A 26908-nucleotide genomic window follows, 5' to 3' on the forward strand; every position below is an offset into this window, starting at 1 on the left:
AGTAGTTCACTGTAACTGTAAAAGTTTTGAGCATTCTGAAAATGTTCATAGTAAAATACTGTAAGAAAAGAATAATGGAAGGTCCGTTTACATATGTATTTTAAGTTGTTAAAAGCTTATGTGTTAAATAAACACAACTTATCAATAATGTTTCAAAAAAATTGCCTTAAACAACAAAGCCACACAAAGTTAATATAAAAGTCCTTATTTTAAGTTTTTTCTTTCTTAATGTATTTCTACTAACCCTTTGAGAATTTAATATAGGTGTACTATGTATTTTGATAATATTTATCCTTATTCTTTCCATTAACCCCTTCCAGAAACACACATACACACACACAGACACACACACACACACACACACACACACACTCCCCTCAACATCCTATCCTCTTTTTTTGTGTGTGTAACCCACTGAATTCAGTTTGTGATGATCATGTAGGCTTGGGCATCGGGCAATCCACAGAAACATGGTCAGCCCTCCCTTAAAGAAACTGCCTCCCCTCCCCCACTATTCTCGGCTGTGGTGGGAGTCATTTTAAGTCCTGTGAAGACTTTGTTTTGTTTTGTTTTTGTTTATCTTTTTCTAAACATTCCTTTAGATTTTGAATTTTACTGTGTTAGTTTTGTAAATCTGGAATTTTCCTCTTGGAGAGTTTGTATTCCCCATGAGAAACAGTTGTGTTATTACTAAAAATTATCATTATTGCATAAACAGTACTGAAATGTTAGAGAAAGTTTGGAAAACAGAACAAAAATAATTACATTCCCACCATCAGAACAGCCATCTGTACAAATCCCCTTCCCATTTTTTTCAGTGTTATTAAGAATAACTACATGGGCTTTTGGTCTGAGATTTCATAGAGGTAAGAAGTGACTATATGGCTGGCTGCTCTGCTTCTCTAATATTTCAGCTTTCACCCTCGGGGGGAAAAAAAAGAATAACTGCATGGAAACAACCTACCTGTGGAGTCTCCTGAGTTCTCTCTTAGATCTCCAATTTACTGTAGGTGCTAAGAAAACATCTCATTTAGTGTTGTTAGCTCATACAGTTTCCGAGAACTCAGTGGAAGTTTGAAGAAAGTAATTAAGGAGTGACATGTTGGCAATCTCTACTTCGTCTACACCGACCACTCTCCTGTGTGGACCGTCTGCATAGATTTTCCTCCTGTGCCAGTGCGGTTCCAGGTTAGAACAGACTATACAGTCTGTCCTGGCTGAAACGCAAGGAGCTCAGAATCCCAGCATGCTTTGCGTGACTGCCACCTCCTAGACAAGAGGAGAGGAGGAACAGTGATGGCCCACTGAGGCAGTGATGGCTGAGGCTACAGATGCAGCAGGCTGAGTGGGTACAGGGGCAGTGACTCAGCCAACAGCAAGAGGATGGAAGGGCAGAGCCTGGAATTGAAAAGTGATAAACAGCTTTGTGATAAGCTTTTTCGGTCCTCTTCTCTTTCCAAGTACTCCTCTTTGTGATTGTGAAATGGCTGCACTGTTCTTTTACGCTGAATAACAGATTCAAGATGTGTAACATCTGCAGGAGAGTGAGAGATTGAGAGCTGGTAGAGCCAAGTTTCCCACCTATCACTGAGAGCCTGCAAACAGGCAGAGAGAGAGAGAGAGAGAGAGAGAGAGAGAGAGAGAGAGAGAGAGAGAGAGAGGCGGGGGAGGGGAGGAGTGCATGAGACTGCCTGGTCCTGGAAGACAGAAGCACAGCCAAGTCTGCAGCATAGATCTGAGATCCCAGAATAACACAGACAGACACACCAGCAAAGAAACGTGCTAGACTGTGACCCCGAGAAGGCCAGCTGTGGGCTTCCGCTAGGCTTGATCTCTTACTTCTTTTGAATCCATGTTTGTTTTCCTCGCATTTTCCTGCTGTTGCCATAGAGACCAATGCTAAGTAATCACATCCGCCAAAACTTCCCAAAGAGCTTGAAGCAGACGGACGCATCGTTCAGTCACCATCTTAACACATCAAATCTGCACCTATGAGCACAGCCCTGACTCGTGTGTAACTGTTTTCTGACAACATTGCACACAAGAACTATTTCAGCTAAAAAATAAACAACAAAGAAAAACAAACAAACAAAACAAAAACAACATCTAGTGGTGAAGAAAGAACTAGAGAAAAAGAAGCAGAAGTCATTCAGACAATCCCAGAAATGTTTCTGGTCTCCCTGCACCAAACACTGTTGTTATTCTTTAATTAGCCCATGGGCCTTTCCCGGTCTTTTCAGTCATGTGTGTTTTCTTTGAAAGATGGTTAGTTCTTCTTGTCTATAAGAGAATCACTGTGTTTAGTAAGTCACGTAAATCGTGAGCTGTCATGAACCTCTCCTCCACAAATCCCCCATCTCAAATGCCACTCATTACTTTAAGCCTTAATGAAAAAGTGTAGACTCCATCCAGTGTAGAATCCATTTAAACAAGTACTCTACACAAGCACAGAACCGCTACATGACATGGAGCTTCAGTGAGAACCAGCCCTACAGACTCATGTATGTGAACATCCCCTGGAGGTAGCACTGTTTGAGAAGGTGCTAGAAACTTCCGGTGCAGCAGCCTTGCTGGTGGGAATATGGCATTGGGGGCGGGCTTTGAGGCTTTGCAGCCTGGCCCCACTCTCTGTTTCCTGCACGTGTGAAATGCGATCTCTGCATCCTGGCTGTCTGGCAGGCTTTTGTTCCTTTCCTTCCCGGCCATGGTGGACTGTAGGCCCCCGAGGCCCCGAACCCCCGCCCCCGGAACTAGGTGGCCTCCAACTCCCTGTGTTGTCGAACCTTAAACTTCTGATCCTCCTGCTTCCACCTGCCCAGGGCCACCACACCCACTTTATGTGTTTATGCATTGAACCCAGGGCCCCATGCACTCTAGCAACGGAGCTTCGGCTCTACCCCAGCTTGCGCCTTTTGAAGATGTGTTTTATGTATGTGTATGTTTGTACACATGTGTCTGCAGTGCCTGCTGAGACCAAAAGCGAGCACCGGATTCTCCAGAGCTCGAGTTACAAGCTGTTGTGAGTCAGGACATGAATGCTGTGATGAATGCCAGTCCTCTAGAAGAGCAGAAATGCTCATAGCTAAGCAGAACTCCAGCCATTCACGTTTTTTTCTTTTTTGATAATCTAAGTAGCCAATATTTATAAGTGTCCTGAAGATTGAGAAATTACTACCTACTCTGTGGTAGATGATTCTAATTTCAGGGCCTCATTTTTGATTTCTCACTTGCAACCCATTTTTAAATTCCTAACCTATATGTAACCAGTTTCTCCACTTTTTATGTGTTGAAAATTTCATCGGATTTATTTATTGTCATCTTTAAAACCAAAGAGGACAACCTTTGCTCCCTATTTCAAACTTGCTCACTTGAGTAAATCTGCCCTTTTTTCTAACAGCCAATCCATGTCCCTCCCAAACTTTGAAGCTCTCTGTGGGGTAGAATAGAAAGGCATGGCTGATTTCAGAGGTGAGTATAAGTAGAAAATGTCTGCTTGCAAAATGAGGTGAACTAGCTTTCTTGACCTTCGTGTCACTTGCTGGATGGCATGGCTCTAAGTGCTGTCTAGATTTTTTAAAGGGGGTCAACAAGGTTCTACTCTGAAGGGCCTGCTAGGCCCCATGAGGTGTGATCCTCACCAGAGGACTGTGAACCTGACTGTCTCAGGGCCGCCAGCACACTTCTCAGTGGCAGGGCTGCTTACCCACCTTTGCAGAGTTGAGAGCCTTCACCTCATCCAGGCGGCAGAGCCACTTACCCCAGGAGATGTGGCCCTCAGCATGGGGCTTCCCTCATTTTTTAATTTTTGACTAGGATTCACACTGAGAATTAACATTTTGCACCAGCAAGATGGCTCAGTGGGTAAAGGCGCTTGCCGCCAAGCCTGATGACCTGAATTCCAAGCCCAGAATCCAGGTGGTGAACAGGGAAAACACACACACACACACACACACACACACACACACACACACACAAATAAATGGATGTAATAAACACTTTTAAAGAAGAATCATAGCCTCCATCCCATCACCATACTCAGGCGTGATCCTCATTAAACAATGTCTTCCTTCGCACATTCAGTAAGTTATTGCATCTTATTTTTCCATTTTTCCTAACATTAATTCAACTTACTAAGTAGACTTCAGTAACCTTCTAGGCTCAAACCAAGCTCGGAGCCACTGGGACACCTGACACAAAGGGTCTCAGGGTGCCAAGGACGCTAGGACAGTTCTTGTAGAAAGTGAACATGAAATCTGCATCAAGCTCCAGGTGACTTCTCTTCCCCACGGTCTCTGCTTGGAGTGTGTTCTCTGCTCGGCCCTGAACATCCTCAGCTAATGAAGGGCTAGCGATGGTCGTTAGGCAGCTGTTCTAGATGCTGACACCCCATGAATACTTCATTCTATAGCTATAAGTACCTCAAGAGTTCATCCAGGAGTGTTCCCCCAGGCCCCCTCAGAGCTGGATTCTAAATCAATACTCTGCCTTTGCTTAATTTTTTCTCTTCCTCCATGCTACATATTTGTTCGAAACATAACCTTTGGACAGTTTAAAAGGAGGAGGAGAACAGAGGTAGTTCCCTTCTCTCATGTAGGCCAATTTTCAAAAATAAATAGAACAATCCACACTCCTAGAACTATTGGGTAATTTTCTATTTTTGAATGCATTTTTAGAATAAACTTCAGTTTCACTTTCTAAGAATATATTCCTCCTAAGGAAACATGTTTTACCCCAAGAATATAAAACCACAAAAACACAGCTCCAATTCCACTTCAGAATCAGCAGCTTGCAACTTTACTACCCAGAAGTTTCTATCAGTTCCCTGCCATAACTACTGTCTTCACTAACTGCCTTGCATTTCCAGCATCTGCTCATTTATTTCATTTACTCATAATTAAATTCTGGTATCTAACTATTAGAGCTTAAAAACATCCTGCACAATGAACCATAAACAGGTCCGCACTGGCTCTGTGCTGGTTAAGTGTTACATTGCTGGACAAGAGCCCTATTCAGCACGAAATGACTGCAGGCCATGCTTGAACCCAGCACAGTTCAAGTGCAGAACTGTCAGTGAGATCAGACACGGGAGTTGGCTGTGCATTTTAGGCCAGTGACATCCAGGCTTTTCCTTCCCAGGTCTCCCCTCACTTCCCAATAGCCAGTCATGAAGGCGGTTGATTTTCTTTTCAATGCTGGGTTCATGCTGCCCTGCATGGCCGGGCTGTCCTCCCAAAGAGAGGCTGCCACTCTCCCAAAGGCGGCTCACTACAGCTGCTCTAGTGATGTCTCCACCAGCTAAACTCACCTACCTCGGTTCCCTGCTCATCTCTCTGTTCTGTAAGATTCCTATAAACAAGAATGGTTGCTTCCAGACCCTTCTGTAAGGTCCCCTAGTGGTGCGAGAAGCCATGCCCAGAGTGTATCTGGGAAGCGAGCACCAGTTTCAGTCTCAGGGGAAGACCATAAACAACTTCCAGCTAAATTCCTAGCTCTGGCATAATATGCCAGAGTAGAAATCTAGAGAAACAGAACATTACTCTGAAAACCAAATAAGCAAAGCACCTTTCTTACTGGGGGAAGGCAGAAGGGGCCAGGCAACCTCAGATACAATCTGACTCCCTGAGCCTCAAGCAGCTGCCCAGGACAGACTTCTGCTCTGCTTTGGTCTGAGATAGTATGCAAACACTCCAGGGGTTCTTCCCCAAGGGCATTAGCTTCTCAGTGCTACTCTACTGCAGGATTCCTGTTTTAGGACACAGCCTAGCCTGCTCTGGACAGTTCTAACCCAGGAAAACAGGAAACAGAGAGGGAGGGAGACTCCCTCAAGGGCACTGACTTCCACTGGTCTCAACTGTTCTCCTAGATCTTCATATTCAAGTTCTGGGAGACCAAAGCTCCTCCCTCCCACGCTTCCTAACTGGAGGCAAGAGCTACAAAGATGTACAAGGTATGATTAATTAGGGGATCCAAAGTCAGTCTGGTTTAGATAACAGTTCTTTAGGTCTGTCTGGTGTAGTTCAACCAAGTCAAAGAATCGAAAGTCTAGCCAGAGATGTCAGCTCTAATGGATGTCTACTGCCTCCTGGTCAAGTCCAAGGTCCATGAGGGATGTTAAAGGGCTGGCTGTTACATCTGCTCACTAAAACGCCTTCCACAATGGAACTTAAGAATTTCCATTTCCTAACAAAAGTCAAAGGAAAATGAAACCATCCATCAAGTTTGGAAGTTGAAGTTTGTGGGAATGGGTACTTCCAATAAAATTGAATCGTCTCAGAACTAAACACACAAACACATTTGTTTGGCATAAAAGTGAGCTTAAGAGTTGAATTCACTGTTAACCCTCTGAAATGTTTTAATAAAGTTTAACAGCAGTACAACTCTAGAATGTCACTAATGGTAATCTTTCTACCTCGAGCTATTTAAGAATCTACTTAACAGGTGTATGGATTTTAACTCCATTTAAGCAAATTGTTTCATCCTCTCAAGGTCATTCGAAAGATCTGCTAAAAAGATTCTATTTTTACAAAACCAGGATTTCAGAAATCTTTGCATCATTCCTCCCAATTTAAATAGCAGAAAGTAAGTCAGGATGCTGTCACCTTATTAGAAAACCATATCTACTCAGAGGGGTCAGACAAGGCCAGGTCCAAATTCTTGACTTAAATTATTATTTCTTTCTGTTATGAGAAAGAGCAGAAGAGACACTGGTATAATAATCTGGTTAGAAAAGATGACTGATAAATATAAAATTCAAGCCACATGAAAAACACAAACACATGGATCTCCTAAGTAAATAGAAATCAGCGAAGCTGGGCCCGGAGAAGAAGCAAGCAGGGCAAGCAACAATAGTACTTCCAAGGGAATGATTTTTGCAGATCCCCTAAAGCAGAGCTAACAAATAACTAACATTTTATTATACCAAATTCCTCTTGGCTAAATTCCTTAAAGTTTTCAAGTGATATTCAGCAAAAATTAAAGAAAGCAACTTATCCTTCATGCCAGCACAAGGGGGTTGTGTTGAAATCTTGAGTTACAGTCATTGTAGGATCACTGAGGAACTACAGGATCCGCCCCTTGCTCTCTCTTTTCCACTGAACAGTTTTCTACACCGTTCACTCCTCACCTCAGTTCTATCCTGAGCTCCCAAAACATCAGAGCAACCGAGTATGGACGGACACCATGAGCCAGAGAGAAATCTCTGAAATATGAGCCAAAATTAACTTTCTTCTGCTGAGTTGATCTTCTGAAGTATTTTGTCAATGGTCAAAAAAAATGATTAAGACAGTAGCTAATAATGATATAATAAATGATTGGGCTTAATTTGAATGTATCTGCGTAGCAAAGCCAGTTGTCCCAAACACAAACTAGTAAACAGCCTCAGAGAAAGTTACAAATTCACCAGAAACTGAGCACAGGGTCCAGGTCAAGGTCCACGCCTAAGTAACCAACTGAAGGCAAATTTTAGGGGCCAGGACAAGGCAGTTACTGAACCCAGAGTCTCTCACTTTCTCAAGTCAACTGTGACGCATCTGCCTCAGCATATGTTACCTCAACATAATAATACCATGTCTTCCTGTGAGGGGTTTCCACAGAAACTGGAATCTTTTCCAGACACTTAAAAAAAATTACAAAATAAATTAAACTCACTCTAGGCTCTGTGCTGGAATCATTGTCAGAAGTATATTCTCAACATTCTTAAAACCTGAGTCTGTAGTTCAGGAGAATCCTACTTAGGGAAACTGGTTATATTTTCATGGAACACCTGGGATAATTAATTGGCCCATAAAAACTGTATGCTTACCACAGCCAAATAAAACAGACCAGACCTGGATATGTACCTTCAGGATTGCCTGCATGTCATTTCTAAAGGACAGAAAAACATTGCTCAGACAGAAGTGCATAAATAGAAAAAACAAAGTAAATAACCAGAAATTGGAGGTGGAAAAAGGCAGGAAGGCAATGTTGGTGAAGGTTCAAAATGAAAGTTGCTTGCAAATAATTTACAGAGAATCTTCCATGGATTAGAAACAAAAGATGTGAAGAGTAAAGTCTGGAAAGCTGTGTCTCTCCGACTGACTCACAGTTATAGGCTTGAGCTTTGAAGCTCTTTACACACATACACACACACACACACACACACACACACACACACACACAAATACATACACTTGTATACGTATATATACACAAAGACACTTGCATGTACAGGTATCTACAAATACTGTGATGATTCATCCTGTTAACAGATATGTGTGTGTGTGTGTGTGTGTGTGTGTGTGTGTGTGTGTTTACATACACAGAGAGAGTAACATGCACACACAAACTGATGTTTAATCTATTTTACATACTTTTTTTTATTACTTTATGTGTGTGATATTTTGCCTGTATATATGTCTACACCACAAGCGGGTCTGATGAAAGTGAAGAAGAGAAGCAGGCATAAACTCCCCTGGAGTTGGAATTATAGATGGTTATGAGCCACCTTGTGGCTGCTGAGAACTGAACCTGAGTCCTCTGCAAGATCAGCAGGGGCTCTTAGGAGCCAGCTCTCCAGCCTCAATGATGTCGACTTGCAAAATTTAAAATCACCTAAGAAACAAACCTCTGGGCATGTCTGTGAAGGCACTGCCAAAGAAGTTTAATTTAAGTGAAGACTCCCCCTGAATGTGAGGAGCACCATTCTCCAGGTTGGGGGCCCCTGACTGTGAGGAGCACCGTTCTCCAGGTTGGGGGCTCCTGAATGTGAGGAGCACCGTTCTCCAGGTTGGGGGCCCCTGAATGTGAGGAGCACTGTTCTCCAGGTAGGGAGCCCCCTGAATGGCACTCATTACTCTGCTTCCTGTCTGGGAGCAGTGTGACTCCTGGCCAGGCCTTTGTATCATGAAATTGTAAGAAAGAATAAACACCTTCCTTAAACTGCTTTTTTATGTGCTTTGACACACATACACACAAATGCACATAACAGAAAACTGTAGAGCAAGGCTTTGACAAACCTCCCAGTAGGTCTCCATAACTTCCTACAGGGGCCAAGGCTGGGATCTCCCTAATAACAGCTCCCATCCACCCCATCCCTGCACATCTACACATAGCTTTTCTTTTCAGTATATTTCATTATATTTCCATGTGCACATTTTCCTCATGTAATGACAATAATATGTAAGCAATTCTATACCTTAGTTTTTCTCTCAAATTTAGATCATAAAATTTATATTTAATAGAAAAGTAATCAATTTAGTAAACTGTAGTAGCACTTGCTTGCCATTCCTAATCATTTTCAATTACAAGTAAATTTAATTCCATAGCTCGGGATCACTTCCTTAACTGCACACAGTGTTATCACAGCCAACGCACAGCAGTGCTGGGCAGTATTAAAACAGCTGAAAGCCCTTACATCTCTTTAGCTGGAGATCTGTTTATTTTTATTCTTCTTAAGTGTGTGTGTGTGTGTGTGTGTGTGTGTGTGTGTGTGTGTGTGTGCCTCATGTGTGTGGGTCCCCATCTGAGGTCGTAAGGCCTCAGGTCTGCTGGAACCAGAGTTACGGTCAGCTATGAGCCACCTGACATGGGTGCTGGGAACTGAACTCAGGTCCTCGGGAAGAGCAATATGTGCTTTTTACCACTGAGCCACTTCCTTAGCCCAAGCAGCAACTTTTAAAAACAAAACATTTTGACACATACAGATTCCAGATATATACTAATGTGATACATTCTGAAAAAGGATGGTAAGAAAATACTAAAAATCATTGTTTTCAATAATTCAGCCATTATGTTTCTGTAAGCACAGAGAAGTTCATATACACAGACACAAAACCAGAAACCCTACAAGGCCTAGCACAGGCCAGTCTGGAACCGGAGCTGAGGTGGTTCAGGCTGTGGTCTTTGGTGTGTCCAGCATGAGGGTGTACACAGTACATTCCACATTGCTTGAGTGTTCAGGACCAAGGTGTGACCCAGGGCGAGTGCTACCACAAACACCTCAGAGTCACTAGGCATTTGGTGCACAGATATATGTACAGGCAAAACACACATACACTAAAATGAATAAATCCATTTTTTTAAATAAAAGACACTTAACACTTAAAAAAAGAAAAAAAAAAAAAAAAGATGCCGGGACTGGCGTCAGCAGACCCTGTGTGAAAACCAGCAGTCTGAGCATGGGAGCTAAAGAGGCTGTATAAATGGCTTCTTATTTCTGGTAAAGTCCAGCAGAGGCTGTGGCTGTACCCAGCACAAGCACCCCAGCACCCCAGCACGTCAGGGCTTCCTAAATGCCTCGTCACAACCTGAACACCACAGGCCTCGTTCCAGAAGGAATTCTTCACAAGATGAAAGTCATATTCAATCACATAGCAGATACATGATCCAATTTCCTTTTAGTGAATTTGAGCCACTACAGATGTTGCTTTACATAAAATGCAGCCTGCTCTGGTTCCCTTTACATTTCGTATGTAGAGTGTTTTAAATTACTTACACATAATGCTCATATGGAAAGAAAATAGTAACACAACAGTGTGAATACTGTATGTACGATAATTTATTCATGTATAATGTATTTAAAGTGTATCCATTTCAACACAGAAGGCTAAATTAAAAGTGAAATAAAGTTTATCAACATAGAACAGCCTAGAAAAGATTCCTTTTGGAGCATTGTAATAGCAGTATTTCTTTATCAAAATATGAGATGTGAGGGCTAACCAAGGGTGATAAAAAAATTCTAAAAATAATGTAATGAGGCACAACTCTAAGTATATAAAAAAAGTCACTGAATGTTTAATAGGGTGAGTTTCATGACAGCAATGAAACATAAAAAATGAATGACATTTAAAGAAAGCATCCCCAGAAAATTAAAAATCAGCCCTCTGAGTTCGGTGTTGTGGTACACACCTTTAATCTCAGCTCTGGGGCAGAAGAAGGTGGATTTCTATGAGTATGAGGACAGCCTGGTCTATGTAGAGAGTTAGCCAGAGCTACATTGTGAGACCTTGTCAAAAAAAAAATCCTTTGAAATGGTATCCTGAAAATAAGCTGTGTAATTCTTAATACAGCACTTTAACAGCAAATCATAATCAGTTGTACAATTTCACTTTTGTAGCAATCCCCCGTATATCTGAGTCACTACACAATATTATAGTAGCTGAACAAATGTTCCTTTATTAAATTGTGTCTGTGTGTGTGTGTGTGTGTGTGCACATGTGTGTATGTGTGTGAGCACAGGTGTGATGTTTGTATCTGAGTGCAGGTGTGTGTACACAGTGCACAATGTGGAGGTCGAAGGGTCACTGCAGGGGTCTGTTCTCTCCTTCCACTGTGGATTCTGCGCATTGAACTACACCCATCAGGCTTGCACCATCCCACTGGCCCAGGAGAAGATTCTTCAATGCAAATGTCAATTTGTTTATTCCCTCTGCCTTCTTTCCTTCCTTCCTTCCTGTTTGAGATCGAGTTTCATGTATCCAGGCTATCCTCAAACTCACTATAAAGCCTTGAACTTCTGATCCTCCTACCTCCACCTCCAAGTGCTGGGACGCAGGCATGCACCACCACAGCCAGTTTATGTGTGCTAGGAATTGAATTGCCCGGAGTCTCCTGCATCCTGGGCAAGCCCTCTGCCAAATGAGTCATATCTCCAGCCCACAAATATCAATTTCTTAATAAGCCTAATCTAATTAATCTCATTGTAGTAAGGCTCCATAGTATTCTAGTTTTTCTCAATGATTTTTCTTCCCATAGAGTTTTAGAATCAGTCCTACTATTAGATGACAACCTTTGACTTCAGCGTTTCCAGATATTAGGTGGACACAATCTCTTTATCTGGCCATCTAATAAACATATTCACTTCCTAGCATCAATATTATCTGAGAGGAAAGGGGTGAGAAAATTAATATTGAAGATCAAGTGTCATCCATTGCACTATATACTCTGCAGATGTCAAACATCCAGTACAGAGCTGGAGAGATGGCTCAGCAGTTAAGACCACTAGCTGCTTCTTCAGGAGGACCCAAGTTCAATTCCTAGCACCCACATGATGGCTGACAACCATCTACAACCCCTGTTCTGTGGGATCTGATCCCTTTCCTGGCCTGTGAAGGCACCAGTCATGTGCACATTTGATACACAGACATATGTGCAGGCAAAATATCCATGCACATTATATAAATAAAAAATTTTAAATATATCCAATACAAAAAAACATGTGCATGTGGAATAAACATTATTAACTACTCTGGAGTGGGTAAAGTCACAAGAGAAGTGCAGATATGCCTACAGTTACAAATGACAGCTGTGGAACTAAAAAGGCACATTAAAGCCCAGGCCCTTTCTACTAAACTGGACTGGCTCCTGCTGATGCTACGTCTTTCATGCACCTACCAAGTGCTAAAATGTTCTAATGATCAGAGATGAAATGCCTTTAGCCAGGCACACCTGTGAGTAACAATGCTAAGCTCACCTGAGAAGAAAGCGTTCCCTATGTCTTTTTCCCAGATGCTTTGAATAAACTGCTGCAGTAGGTAGCTGTTCCAGCTTTGACCTTGAAGCACCACCCTAGTGAGGCAGCCAGTAACTGCCTCGCCTACCTAGGACCTGCCCCTGGGGTGTGGCTGAGACAGGAGCCCTTAAGACTGGAGATCCCTACGGGCCAGCCCTCTAGGCGCCTTATGATCCTGGATGCTGGATTGCAGACCAAGTCAGAGTTCTCCAGAGAACCCCTCTGGACTGCACCACACCTCTCCTCGATCCTGTAACTGACCCCTTTCCTGGCTGTAAGTTACCCCAAAATAAACCTCCTTTTAACTACCAGATAAACTACATGGAATTGCCTTGTTAAATCCCCGCATTAAACTGAGTTGCCTTGAGCTAGCATATGCCGTGACCGGAGTTGAAAGCACAGTCCCCAACACGAGGCACACTGAAGCTTCAACATGAAGATGCACCGTGGAAGGAGCATCTGATGACTGGAATCTCCTTGTTTCACCCTCTTGTAAGTGGGTGTCACAAAACATCACTCAGCAGCCAGCCATGAGCAGTCACAACAACATAAATTTTATTAGAGTAGTGTAAGGAATCAAGACGGTACTAGGAATGGTGACTCACACCTTTAACACCAGCACTCTTGAGTCTAAAGTGGGAGGGTTGCCCTGAGCTTGCAACTAGCCTGGGCTACTGCTATGGATATTGCTCTGTATAAATAAAACACTGATTGACCAGTAGCCAGGCAGGAAGTATAGGCGGGACAAGCAGAGAAGAGAATTCTGGGAACAGGAAGGTTGAGTCAGGAGCCGCTGCCAGTTGCTGCTATGAGTACTAACATGTAAGATACTGGTGAGCCATGAGCCATGTGGCAAGGTATAGATTTTATAGAAATGGGTTAATTTAAGATAGAAGAACTTGATAACAAGAAGCCTGCCACGGCCATACAGTTTGTAAGCAATATAAGTCTCTGTGTTTACTCTGTTGGGTCTGAGCGGCTGTGGGACTGGCGGGTGAGAGAGATTTGTCCTGACCGTGGGCCAGGCAGGACCAGGAAAATGCTAGCTACAGGCTACCTAGTGAATTCGAGTCCATTATGAGCTACACAGTAATACCCTGTGCAGGTAGAGAGATAAATAGACGATAGATAGATAGATAGATAGATAGATAGATAGGTAGAGAGATAAATAGACGATAGATAGATAGATAGATAGATAGATAGATAGACAGACAGACAGATAGATAGCACTTGGGAGTCAAAGGCAGGAGGGTCTCTGAGTTTGAGGCCAGCCTGTTCTACAGAGTGAGTTCCAGGACAGCCAGTGCTATACAGAGAAACCCTGTCTGAAAAAAACTAAAACAACGAAAAAGCCAGTCTTGGTGCATTCAGAGTCCATCTGTGCCTTGCAGGCATGCCTGGAAACGTCATTTTCTAAACTACCATCTTCCCTTTAGACAAAAACCTTAATGGGAAAACTTTCATCTGCAGAATATGGCCCTTTAAGTTTAGAGAAACTGCTCACCCACCTTGAGAAGTGCAACATTATTTAATGAGAGACCAAAAAATCAACAGATTTACCAGAAAATCAACAGATAAAATGTCATGATTTTGCATTTCTTTTCTTTCTCTCTCTCCATCTCTTTCTCTTTCTTTCTTTCTTTCTTTCTTTCTATCTTTCCTTCTTTCTTTCTTTCTTTCTTTTTTTGGTTTTGGTTTTTCAAGACAGTTTTGAGAGCTCCTGGCTGTCCTGGAGCTCACTCTGTAGACCAGGCTGTCCTCCAACTCAGAGATCCACCTGCCTCTGCCTGCTGAGTGCTAAGATTAAAGGCGTAGGCCACCACCATCCAGGAATTTTGCATTTCTCAAAATACCCTTAGTCTTGTAAAATCTAATCTAAAGTTAGAACTGAAAATAAAACTCTGTCATCACGAAACTGTTCTGCAGTGTTCATGAGGTACATGACTCTTGCCTCTCCCAGCATGTCTATTATAATCTAAAATGTTATTTCCACTCAAGAATGCAAAACGTAGAAAAGCAAGCCCTCCTAATTTTCTAGGCATCCACACCTCTGCAAAAAGGAAAAAGGTTGGAAAAAAAACAAAAACAAAAAGTCCCCAGCAGCCTGAGTACATCTTTCTGATCTGCATTTGACATGTTCTAAAGCGAATCATGTTCTTTACCCACTGGTCTGTGTACAGGCTTCACCACAACTCATGCTTCAGTATAGTAACGGGATATTTCTTTTCCAGACAGGGTCTGGTTGCAGAGCCCAGGAGGGCCTGGACATCACAATCCTCTTGCTTGAAGATCAAAAATACTGTTTTAAAGGTATGTACAGTGAAGTCAGATACTGTAGAGTGTTCTGGCCAGCCACATCCAATTAGATGCCTCCTAGAAATATCAATACTAAAGTTTAAATCTGGGCCCAGGGGATGGCTCAGAAGACGGAGGTGCATGCTGTCTAATCCTGGAAACCTGGGTTCTATCCCTGGAACCCAGGTAAAGGAGAGAACCACCTCCACAAAGATAACCTCTGACCTCCACATATGGTATATAAGGCCAAACTTGAGCACCACACGCACACAAAATAATAATTTTGATTTTTGAGACAGGCTTTCTCTGTGTCACCCTGACTATCCTGGAACTCCCTCTGTAGACCTGGCTGGCCTCGAACTCACAGAGATCTGCCTGACTCTGCTTCCTGAGTGATGGGATTAAAGACATGGGCCACCATGCCCAGATAATAATAATTTTTTTAAAACTTAAGTTTAAGTTTACTTGGCCAAGAATTTACATAATTTTCTTTTTCTTCTTCTTCCTCCTCCTCCTCCTCCTCCTCCTCCTCCTCCTTCTCTCCCTCCTTTTTTGAGACAGGGTCACACATAGCTCAGGTTGGCCTCAAACTCACTGTGTAGCCAAGAATGACCCTAAACTCCTGACCTTCCTGTCTCAGTGTCCTAATTGCTGGGATTCCATGCATGCACCACCATAAATAATCAAATTCAATGCCTGTCCTGTTAGCACCTTGCTCTTTCTCTTCGCTTCAGGGGCTACTTGGGATGAACTAGTTTTCTGTGAGTTGCTATGATCATACAGAAGCCAAGCATCATAACTCAGAGCTTGGCTGCTGTAAAAGATGAAGCCAGGGTTCCATGACATCCATGACCAGGCACTTGGGAGTGGATTCTAACTTTCAGGATGGAAGTCAGTAGAAAGCAGCTCTCGGTGGATGAGGCCTGGTCTACGGAGGACACACTGTAAAGATTATTAGATTCAGGGCAGCGTTCTGGCAAGCTCAAAGAAAGGGGGAAATTGGCAGAGTTGCAAGGTGCACTTGCCTGGTGGCAGGTGGGGATGCGGCACACGGCACCTGCTCAGAAGCTAACGTGGGCAGAATACCGATCCAAGCAGCACACGGCACCTGCTCAGAAGCTAAGGTGGGCAGAATACCGATCCAAGAAGCACACGGCACCTGCTCAGAAGCTAACGTGGGCAGAATACCGATCCAAGCAGCAAGATGGCTGGCACTGTAATCAGAGCTCTGCCAAGACACAGGGTTCAGAGAAGACATTCAAGATTACACAGACTTACTCCCTGCTCCCTTTCTCGTTTGTCTCTCATAAGAATTTCATTGTTGCATAATACTTACTCAGTGCAGTGTAACATTCCACTCTCTTAAGCCTCCTGCTTCTGCTCATAAATCTAGGGAAAAGATTCACCACTTTCCATAGAAATACATAAAACTTTCCTAGACTTATACTCGTCACCAAAACAATGCTAAATGTGAACTGTGTTCTTTTTATTTTACATAATCCTAAATATCACTTTTCATTCAATTAACTCTGCAGTCTAAGAAGCAATAATGATTGAGAGGATGTTTTGGAGAGCACCTTTTCAGTACTCAGAATTTAGTGGTTCCCCGAATTTTCTGCCCTCTAAGAACTCCCTAGCCCTAGTGACGGGAGGCTGTGCACACAGTAGTTACTGCTAAGATGTCCCTTCCAACACACAGGCATTGCCTTTCTATTCTCACTGCAACCCGTTTTTCTGACCTTCTAACCCAGAAAAGTGCCTCAATGACCACCTTGTTGCAAAGGAACTCAGGAGAAACAGACACCATTCTAGAGTGCCCACTAAGCTCCTGTGGAACACACAATGAAGTAGATTGGAATAACCAGCCAGGCTGGCTCAGCTCCACTCCGATGAGCGCCAAGGCACCCACTGAAATTAGCACAAGTATGATTGCCTTCCTGAGGATGAAGTCCCTGAAATGACCTTAAAGAGCCATAGTCTGAATCCAGCTCCTAAAATTAATTACAGCTTGGTTGAAAGGCGTCTGCTCATTTACTTCGGGTTCTAAGGACCATCAGGAGCAGATGAATGGTGAGGTAATTACACATTCACACTTTTGACTGGGCTGCCCAATCCAGCAAGCGAAACCACCTCAGTGGAATGCACAGCACTCCAGAGTAAACAGAGCCATGGAGGTCACTTCAGCTGAAGACAGCCTGACTGGACTTCAGATACCACAAAGAGCCTCAGGTGACACTTCTCAGCGCATCTGCAAATGACTATGTAAACAGGAGGGAACCATGGATGGCCTCTCCAGTGCTGTGAACTTTCCCTTTCCTCTTTTTACTTAATTATTTTTCCCTACACAACCAAAACTTCTGAATGCAGAGCAGGCCTAAGTATACCAAGCAGAGACTGGCTCAGGAAAAGTCCATGGACAAGGCTGAGTTTGGGCAACAGATGGGAGATGGGGTCCATCATCTTTCCCACCACTCCTTTTCATTATTGCTGTCTTTTTAGAAGAGTCTTGTATAGCCCAGGATGGCCTCCATCTTGCTACATAGCCAAGTTATCAAGTCAAGCCATGAACTCCCTCCTCATCCTCCTTCCTGCACCCCCCCAAGTAGTAGGCTGATAGTCTGTGGCAGCATACCAGCTTCCTTTCTACGACAATTTACTGTTTACCAACACTGGGTTTTCTGTTTACCTTTAACACTTACCTCATTCCAGATCACAAATACATGGTTAGCAGTGAACTTCACACTGAGGTCTGTGGCTGTGACAGTAGATGTCTACAGGGAACTGGGCTAACCTATTCTACTTACCTCCCTAGCATATTACACAACATCATCTTATGCCCCATCCCAACCACTGGAATGAGCGCAATGCATCTTCTTGGGGTCTTGGGTCACTAGTGTCATAATCATCTGCTTCTAGAAGGCCTGTGGTACATCTGGGGCAGTGGGGTTAGGCCATCAACAAGGCATCAGTGCCAAAGGAGTTCCCACTGGGAAAAGCCACAAACACTATAGATGTTATCAAAGATCTCTGTGAGAGGAAAATTAGTTTCAGCAAAACAACATCATTAAATTAATTATACGGAGTTGACAAGTTTTGTGTTGGTTTTTCGGTATTGTTTACATTAAAATTGTAAACTCATTTGCTTTTAAGATCGTATGAAAGTAATATGCGGAATTTGTTTCAAGCTTACATACTGGCCTAGTTCGAATTGCTGGGATTAACAGCATGAGCAAGGGTTGCGCAGGAAAGTGTTCATTCAGCTTATACTTCCAGGTCACATTCTGTCATTGAGGAAAGTGAGGGCAGAAACTGAAGAAGAAATCATGGAGAAACACTTATTACTGGCTCTCCATCTCACAGTGAGCTACTTTCCAACAGCTCTGAGGGATGATACTGTCCACAGTGGGCTAGGCCCTCTTACATCAATTAACCAGTCAAGAAAATGCTTCACAGACATTCCCACAGGCCACTCCTATGAAGACAAGCCCTCAACTGAGGTTCCCTCTTCCCATGTCTTGTCAAATTGGTAACCAACATATATTTAACAATCACAATAAATAATTGAATATATGAGTCTCCATTATGGTTGTTCTGTTTCAAATAACCCCAAACACAGGTTTAAGAAACTGTTAACAGCAAACCAAATGCCAGTTCCAGCATAAGCCCCTGAGAGGAAAGCCAGAATTGAGCAAGACTGGCCCAGATGGTGCCGAGCAGGCTGGAGGGAAGAATACTGACAGAGGGGTTATCTAGTCTGCCTATCGTCTAATTTCAGTATCTACCGCGATGACTCCAGACCCCTGGAGCCACTGAAATCCAAGAACAGCACCTATTGAAGGGCATATTGTTGGCAGAGAACCCAGCCACATCGCACAGCACTTCATGTCTGGACCACTCATGCAATGTAAACCCTAATGCAATGTAAATATCCAGTTCTCTCCCGATCATCACCCCACTTCTCTTCTTACCCTCTACTTGAAGAACAAAGTCCATTTTGCTCTCAAGGGTTCTTTAAACGCAAAGGATAGACAAAAAAAAAAAAAAAAATGTGTATAGGAAAGAATAAGAGAATAGCAAGGGAATATTTTATCACATATGATCCTTAAAAGGAAAAATAAGTAAAAACCTGTGATTTAAAGATTTTAAAACTGGCACCTGATACAGGAATAAAGTTCACATAACATAATATTTGATAAGGGTGGAGTTTCTGAGTCACGCAGATTGAACCAAACTTGAGTCACTGCTATCAAGAACATTGTCAAATATCACTTATAGATATAAGGTATGTCATGAAATAAGTGGATAATCATAGGAGTAATAATGTCTGTAGCTACCTGCCAGCTATCATACTTGGAATTTGAACTCAAGTCAAGATGGATATGCTAAACCATCACCCTTTTCCTCAGAGTGGGTACAAAAATAGAATGGACTCATTTAAAGTGAAATCATGTGAGCCTGTCAGACCAAGAATGCTGGAATCTAAAGGCAAGAGGAGCAACCAAGCTAAGGTGTTCAAGACTAGCCTGGGCAACATAGTGATCCCTCATCTCATAAAATAATCTCATAAAATAAACAAACGAATAAGTAAAAATGGAAACACTTGCTGCTCTTCCAGAAGGCCCTGAGTTTGGTCCCAGCACTCACATGGTAGCTCACAGCTGTCTGTAAACTTCAGTCCTAGAGGATCTGATACATCTTCTGACCTCTATAGGCACTGCATACATATGCTGTAGACATATACATGCAAGCGAACACATAAAATAAAATTTAAATGTGGTTCAGCTCAATGTGGTAATGCAATGCTGTGATTCCAAACTCAGGAAGCTGAAGCAGCTGGATTTCAAGTTCAAGGCCAGCCTGAACTGCATAGTAAGACCTTATCTCCAAATACAAAGAAACAACATCAACAACAATGAAAAACTTACAAAATAAAATATCTAATTCAATTAATAAGCAGTCATCTATACAACCAACTAAAGAAACCTGGGTCAGGAGACATGCATAGTTTTACTGGGACAGGCATGTACATATAAACCAAAAGAGAGCATGCACATGGATGTAGTGCCATGTGCCAAAAAACCTGGAACTCTAGAGGCAGAGACAAGAAGAGAGAGAGCTCGAGGCCAGTCTTGGCTGCCTAAGACTCTGCATCAAACAAACACATACACAGGAATGCATGCAGAAAAATTCTACTCATTAAGAGTAGAAATCAGGCCGGGCGGTGGTGGCGCACGCCTTTAATCCCAGCACTCGGGAGGCAGAGCCAGGCGGATCTCTGTGAGTTCGAGGCCAGCTTGGACTACCAAGTGAGTTCCAGGAAAGGCGCAAAGCTACACAGAGAAACCCTGTCTCAAAAAACCGAAAAAAAAAAAAAAAAAAAAAAAAAAAGAGTAGAAATCAGACACTGCTATCTTTAGTTAAACCAGTTATATTAGAAAATCATTGTAAGTGAAATACAAGTTTAGTTAAAAACCTAAAATGGATCAGGGACAAAACTATTAAACTGGTTGAAGACCTCCTCAGATCGGCAGGAGAAAAGTCAGGAGAGCCAGCCTGGAGGAGCAGGCTCCCTCGGTGGGCCTGGGAAAGCACTGGGGCAAGTCCTTCAGACCCAGCCGCCTCAGAGGACTGGTACTCAGCAGCCGCGCTTTGCCTGGAGCGTCCTCTTTGGGGAACAGAAGTGGACTGGTGAGCAAACAGCAGTACTCTCCTATCTCTTCAAGCACCTTTTGCTTCAAAAGTCCCCATTTGACGGTGTGTGTGTGTGTGTGTGTGTGTGTGTGTGTGTGTGTGTGTGTGTTGGCATGCCTATGATCAACTGAAGTGATTTTGGGGAGTTACTTATCTCCTTCCACTAGGGGTTCCAGGCTATGAACTCAGGTGGTCAGGCTTGCATGGCAAATACTTTTACCCAATGAGCCATCTCCCCAGTCCTGGGAATTCATTCAATGAGAAATAAAACAGTTCCTTCCACAATGAGAAGAGTACTAACTGTGTGTCAGTTACAGTAATACATTCTGGAATGATAGCAAGTTTATACATTCAAGGGCATAAGGCTGAATTCAGGAGGCAGGGTACCATCATGTCCAACCTAGGGCCTGCCCACAGGCTGCATTCTTCCCAGGACAGCTGTGAATGCAGATCCCAGCATCAAAAGGTTGGGCGGTTCTGGTGCCCTTAGGGACATGGGAGAGAACAACCCCAGAGAGGGTCGAGAAACACATGATCTTCACAAAGCTAGACTGAAGAATCCCAAGAAAGCATGTAATATCACCAGTGAAATAAAATACGTGTCAGGAAGTATTTTCACCTTGTGAAACATCAAATGTAGATCACCCGCCACGCAAAGCGTGAGGCAGCCTGGCAAGGCACACTGGGGAAGGGATGGCCCCTCTGAGGAGAAATCACGCTCCCTAGTGCTCAGTAAGATTGGTTCTGAGACCTCAACCAAGATTTCAAACCAGATACAAAGGGAGTTCACATTGTGTAGACAACCACTCAAAGAACTGCAAAGAAGCCATATTTTCACAAACCATGTAAATAATTATTATCATAGTAGTCTCAAATTCAGATTAATTGACACTGGGCATAAACATATTTTCTTTTTTTGTTTTTTTTTTTTTGTGGTTTTTCGAGACAGGGTTTCTCTGTGTAGCTTTGCGCCTTTCCTGGAACTCACTTGGTAGCCCAGGCTGGCCTTGAACTCACAGAGATCCGCCTGGCTCTGCCTCCCGAGTGCTGGGATTAAAGGCGTGCGCCACCACCGCCCGGCTAAACATATTTTCTTTATTCTGGAAAAATAACATGTGGTGCATAAATATTTGAGCACTGGGTATTGCTAAAACCTAAAGTGATTTGGAAAGCAATAATTTCAAGACATCTCTCTAAGAGAAATCCTTGGTAGTAATACAGTGTTCAAATATAGATCAGAGGCTGAGCGTTAAGTCTGCTTCAGGCAAACACAAACCCTAGTCCTGTAGTCTTCACTCCACCTGAGCATGGACAGCACCCCTCCGAAGGGGACTACCCAGTCACCCAGAGGCCTCTCCAGCCAGCGTTAGTGCCCTCATCAAAACCAAAGACCTCAGAAGCCGAAGCCTTCCCAAGCTTCTGTTTTAGACACAAATGGGCCCCTGGAAAGGCAATAGTTAAGCTTTAGCCCTGTAGTAATTCACTTGGTTCTCAGTGTGAGAAAGTCTGGAGTGAGAAACTTTTTTAAGTTGTAAAAATCGAAGGGTAAGTTCTGGAGGAGAAATGAGTAAAGAATATCCTGTCGTGAGGGGTGTGGGAAAGGAGGCAGAATCTAGATACCTACATCTATCCTAAGTCTAATTGAACTTAGACCCGAGCGCTCACCAATGGCCAACACCACATGTGATGCAGGCCAGAATGTAGTACTCATAGAAAACTCTCTAGGGCTGTAAAATCCACCGGTACTGTACTGTGTCCAAACAACCTGCCGAAGGCCAAACTGCAGACGTGTATTTTTTAAAAGTCAAATCAATGACGAGTCATTGTCGTCTGAAATTATTTTTCTAAAATATTACTAAATTCGCTAGCTTCATTTTTAACGCTGAAAACCATGCTCTTGAGTCCACTCCTCCCCCGGAGTTTTTGTTTGTTTGTTTGTTTGTTTTGAGACAGGCTGACCTGTCATTTCATTCTTAATTCAGGCTAGCCTCAAACTCCTAGCATTCCTCCTGCCTCAGCCTCGCCAGTGCCGGCACCACGGACGTGTACCACCATGCCTGGCACTCTCTAGGACGTTTAAAAAGAAAAACAAAACAACAACAAAATGAAAAAAACAAACAAAACAAAACACAACCAGGCACCGAAACCTTGGCAACAACAAACAAAAGTGAAAGTCCTCTTATCTTTTCGGCTACAAGCTACAAGAGTTGACTCTGTAGGGTAGTCTGGGGATCTTTCCCTTCCCGGTGTCGCCAGGGAAGTAAATAGGAACCACTAGTAACAGACTTTGTTGGCCACCAGCAGGGGAGCCCTTCAGCTTTTGTCCCCAATCCATTCAAACAAAAGAAGCTCGGTTTGGGCTTCTTAACCAGGGTCCCGCACCCCGCGGGGCCCTGCACACCCCGGGGCCCGCCACTCACTCCTCAGCGCCCCGATGAGCAGAGAGCCATCCTTCAGCAGCTCTTTGATGAACTTGTTGGTTCTCTCCAGCTCGATCTCGTGACACTGAAGTCTCTCCCTGAAATCCGGGCTGTCCAAGTACGAGTCGCTGAACTCCAGAGTGGGCAGCCCCATGGCCCAGGCGCGGCGGCCGCGGCAGCGGCGGGCGTGGGGGACACTGCGAACGCGGGGGAGCGCGGGGAAGCGCGGAGGACCGGGCCCCGCGCGCAAGGCTCAGTGCAGCTGCCCCGAGGCCGGGCGGAGGCTCAGGGCGCTGTCACCGCGGTGCATCGTCGCTCGCTAGCTCACTCGCAGCGTGGGGGTAGCGAGGCTGCGGGCTGCGCGGCAGAGCACAGCCTCCTGGCAGCGCCACTCGCGGGCCGTGGGGACAGTGGCGCGCACTTAGCCGGCGGCGCCCCGCGGCGACTCGGGCCCGCAGGGAAACCCGCCCCCTGTGCCGAGTGCACGCGGCCCGGCCGACCCTCCTCCGCGCTCCCCGCCCCTCGCTGTCCCCGCCCGGTCCCCGCCCGGTCCCCGCCGTGCGCACTTCGCTCCCGGCGCCCGGCACTGCTCAACAGCCTCGCCCCGAGCGCGACCTGTTCCCCTCCGGGCCCACTGTGGCCGCCTGTCCCTGTGCGCCCCAAACCATCTCCAGCCCCCAGCGTCCCTCCCAGGCACACGGGAAGAGACGCCCACGTTAACTCTGGCTAAAGTCAGTATCCTCAAGCCTGCTGGAATAAACTGCTTCCCAGCCACGTTCAGGTTTCACTTCAGGATCCTGCCCATGTGTCCAAGGTGGAAAGGGTGTTCTGCCTGCTTCCCAGCCCCGCTGCACTGATCAGCAGTGAGGTGTCTTGGGTGTCCCATCCCCACCCCCACCCCCCAGTCCGTAAGAAGGTGGGAAAGTTTTTGAATTTACATATTTTGCACCCAGTTTTACTGTCTCAAATTGATACCTGCATGGGCAGGCCCACAAACCCGGAGATTTTCAAAGTGTTGACCTGACCAAGCCTTTCAAAGGAATCGTTAATTCCTTCTCTGGTGGCAGTGGTGACCGATATCCTCACTCAAGAGGCTGAAAAGAGAGAATTGCTGAGAGTTCAAGGTCAATATGGACTACACAACAAACTCTGTCCCTGGGGTAAAAAGAATTCCTGCAAAGAGGAAGTTACCCTGCAGCAGAGGTTCGCCTAGTAAATGTGAGTTCTGACATCCTGGCAGCAAGAGAGGCCACTGTCCCGTCCTGCGTCATGGGTAGGATTTCTGAGAACTCCATTACTTTTCTTAAGGATCTGCTTTTCATTTCCACATTTCCATTGCTTTGTGCATTTGAGCCATCTGTTTAAAAAAAAAAAAAATTGTACAAATCATGGGAAAAAATCCATCAAAGTGCTTTACATTTTTTTCCCAATTAAATTTCAAGAACTTGTAGCTTCAGTTTTTTTCAAGCATACAATAACATTAAAAATAGCATGTAAACTTTAAAACAGACAAGATTATGTAAACAATATGCTTGATGGCTTGTTTTAAACTTTTCTTTTAAAAGTTTACATCCATATATCCTTTTCTTCCTTTCTTTCTTTCTTTTTGTTTTGTTTTATTTTGTTTTGTTTTGTTTTTCAAGACAGAGTTTCTCTATGTACCAGACCTGGCTGTCCTGAAACTCACTCTCTAGACCAGACTGGCCTTGAACTCCCAGAGATTTGCCTGTCTCTGCCAACTGAGCGCTGGGATTAAAGGTGTGAACCACCACACCCAGCTCATATTTTCATTATTACTATGCTCACATTTGAAAAAAAAATGTGTGATCACAATTACATTCACTTTATTTTTATTATATGTATTTATAGGGAGTAGGGCATACACTTGTGACACTGTGGAAGTCAGAGGACACTTTGCAGCAATTGCTTCTCTCATCCCATCATGTAGATACCAGGGATTGAACTCAGATTCTCAGGCCTGGCTGCTTTTGTCCGACTGAGCCATCGTGCCAACCCCAGTTATTTTAATTTCCAAGTGTGGAGCTTGTCTGTCAGTTGCTTATATGCCTCATTTGTAAGCACAAGGGAAGACAATAATGCTGTTTGTCAGTGGGCTATCTTTTGTGTACTGTGATTTAACATCTATTTGTCAGACAAACCGAAGGACAGAAAACCAGTAAGACCTAACATATTCCTGTTCCAAGGACCTAAATGCCATGGATCTGTCTGCAACAGTATAAAACAGAACAATTGTGGATTCCATCTCATAACTTACAACCAATTCTGTGAACTATGCATCATACTCTTTGATGAACAACTTTTAATGTTGGTGGCTGTTGCTCAGTTTTCTGCAAAAGTCTTAGATGCAGTTGTAGTATAGATTCTAAGACCTGGGTTATCATTCCCTCATGTGGATAGCTAATTATATAATTTATGCTGACTGTCTATACCACCGCCACCCAGGTAAAGTGATTTATATGGGAAGATAAAGAAATGGGGCATCCTGCTTGACCCTGAGAGGTTCTCAGGAAAGAAAATCCAGGGAAGGAAGGAGTAAGAGTAATCCCTGAAACAGTTAGATATGCTGGAGCCTCATGGGGTGCCTCAGAATAATGTGTTTCCACTAGAACCCATTGGCCCACTGCTGTGGAACTGTGGCTTCTCTGCCTACCCTGCACCCAATAGGATCTAAAGTACAGTGTGTTATGAATGATATTTTCTTGTACTGCTTCCAGAGTTGCTCATGATTCAGTCTGTGATTCACGCTTTAATCATACCTGCTAGTCTAGCCTTCTCTCATACCACATTAACCCAACTACCCGAGACACCAGAAATGGTTCGACTCGGAGATGAATTTACTGACAGTTTTGAACGATTGTTCGTACACTATTATTCTTTGACCATGACAAATAAACTTGATACTTGCTAGAGGTGGGCTTCAAGAAGAAAGCTCTCCAAATCTGCAAGTGTAAAGTCTCTTATGAAGTTTATTTCATTGGAGGCTTTCCAGAGACTTCCACTTTCACAGAACGTGGCATCTGTTGGCTGCACAGATATTATTGACTGAACACACCCCCGACACTGGCATGGATATTGGCACAGGAAATGTCTGTTTGTTTTCTTCATAAAGTAGTGATGAGTGGGGCTTTGTCTTTCTATTCCAGAGCGAATAGGCAGTGGGGGAGGGTAGCAGATGCGATGTTGTGCTCTGCCCCAAACCTTCTTCTTTCCTGGGGAGAAGCCTCCAGAAGTGTTCCTGTGAAGGTATATTTTGCAGTTATTGAGAGCAGGCCTTTCCTTAAGACTAATTTTTAGTGTTTATGTGTAAAATCGAATATGCATGTGTCTGTGTATAAGCATGGGACACGTGGACAGGTGTCCTTGGAGGTCAGAAGGGGGTGATGAATCTCCTGGAACAGGAATCATAGGCCACTGTGATCTGGGAATCAAACTCAGGTCCTTTCAAGAGCAGTGTGTGCTCTTAACCACCGAGCCATCTGCTTGGCCCTTGAGAACAGAAGAACACCTCCAAGAAGCAAATATTCTAGGTCTAAAGTTATGTTTGGGCAAATATGAGCAAACTATGAACAACTGTAGACTCTTTGGCCTTTCTTTGAAGGAGAGTACAGGAATATTGTCCCTGTTGACATCTCCAGCTGTGTATTGCCTTATCTAAAAGGAATTCTTTCAGAGTAAAGTTTTACACAATCCCATTTCATTCTTACATCATATCTGTGACTTCCAACTTGAGTATGCCAAATGAAAAACAAAAACAAAACAAAACAAACAAAAAACACGTGCCATAGTGGCAAATGCCTTTAATCCCAGCAATCTGGAGGCAGAGTCAGGCAATCTTTACCAGTTCAAGGACAGCCTAATCTACATAAAGAGTTCTGGGATAGTCAGGGCTACATAGAGAGACCCTGTCAATAATAATAATAGTAATAATAATAATAATAATAATAATAATAATAATAATAATAATAATAACTTTTCAAATGCATGTGTTTTAGTT

General features: G+C 43.7%; 1 protein-coding gene across 1 annotated transcript in view; it reads right to left on the reverse strand.

Moving 5' to 3' along the window:
- Arhgap42 (Rho GTPase activating protein 42) overlaps nucleotides 1-23078 on the reverse strand; it is a 233611-nt gene extending 210533 nt beyond the window's left edge. Inside the window, exon 1 of the mRNA XM_059267304.1 lies at nucleotides 22894-23078. Within this exon, the coding sequence (XP_059123287.1) occupies nucleotides 22894-23047 (154 nt within the window). The 5' untranslated portion in view covers nucleotides 23048-23078. The remainder of the gene's footprint in view (nucleotides 1-22893) is intronic.
- Between the last annotated feature and the right edge of the window lie 3830 nt (nucleotides 23079-26908).

This window comes from Peromyscus eremicus, chromosome 7 (assembly GCF_949786415.1).
Source record: "Peromyscus eremicus chromosome 7, PerEre_H2_v1, whole genome shotgun sequence".
In the NCBI taxonomy this organism is placed as follows: Eukaryota; Metazoa; Chordata; class Mammalia; order Rodentia; family Cricetidae; genus Peromyscus; species Peromyscus eremicus.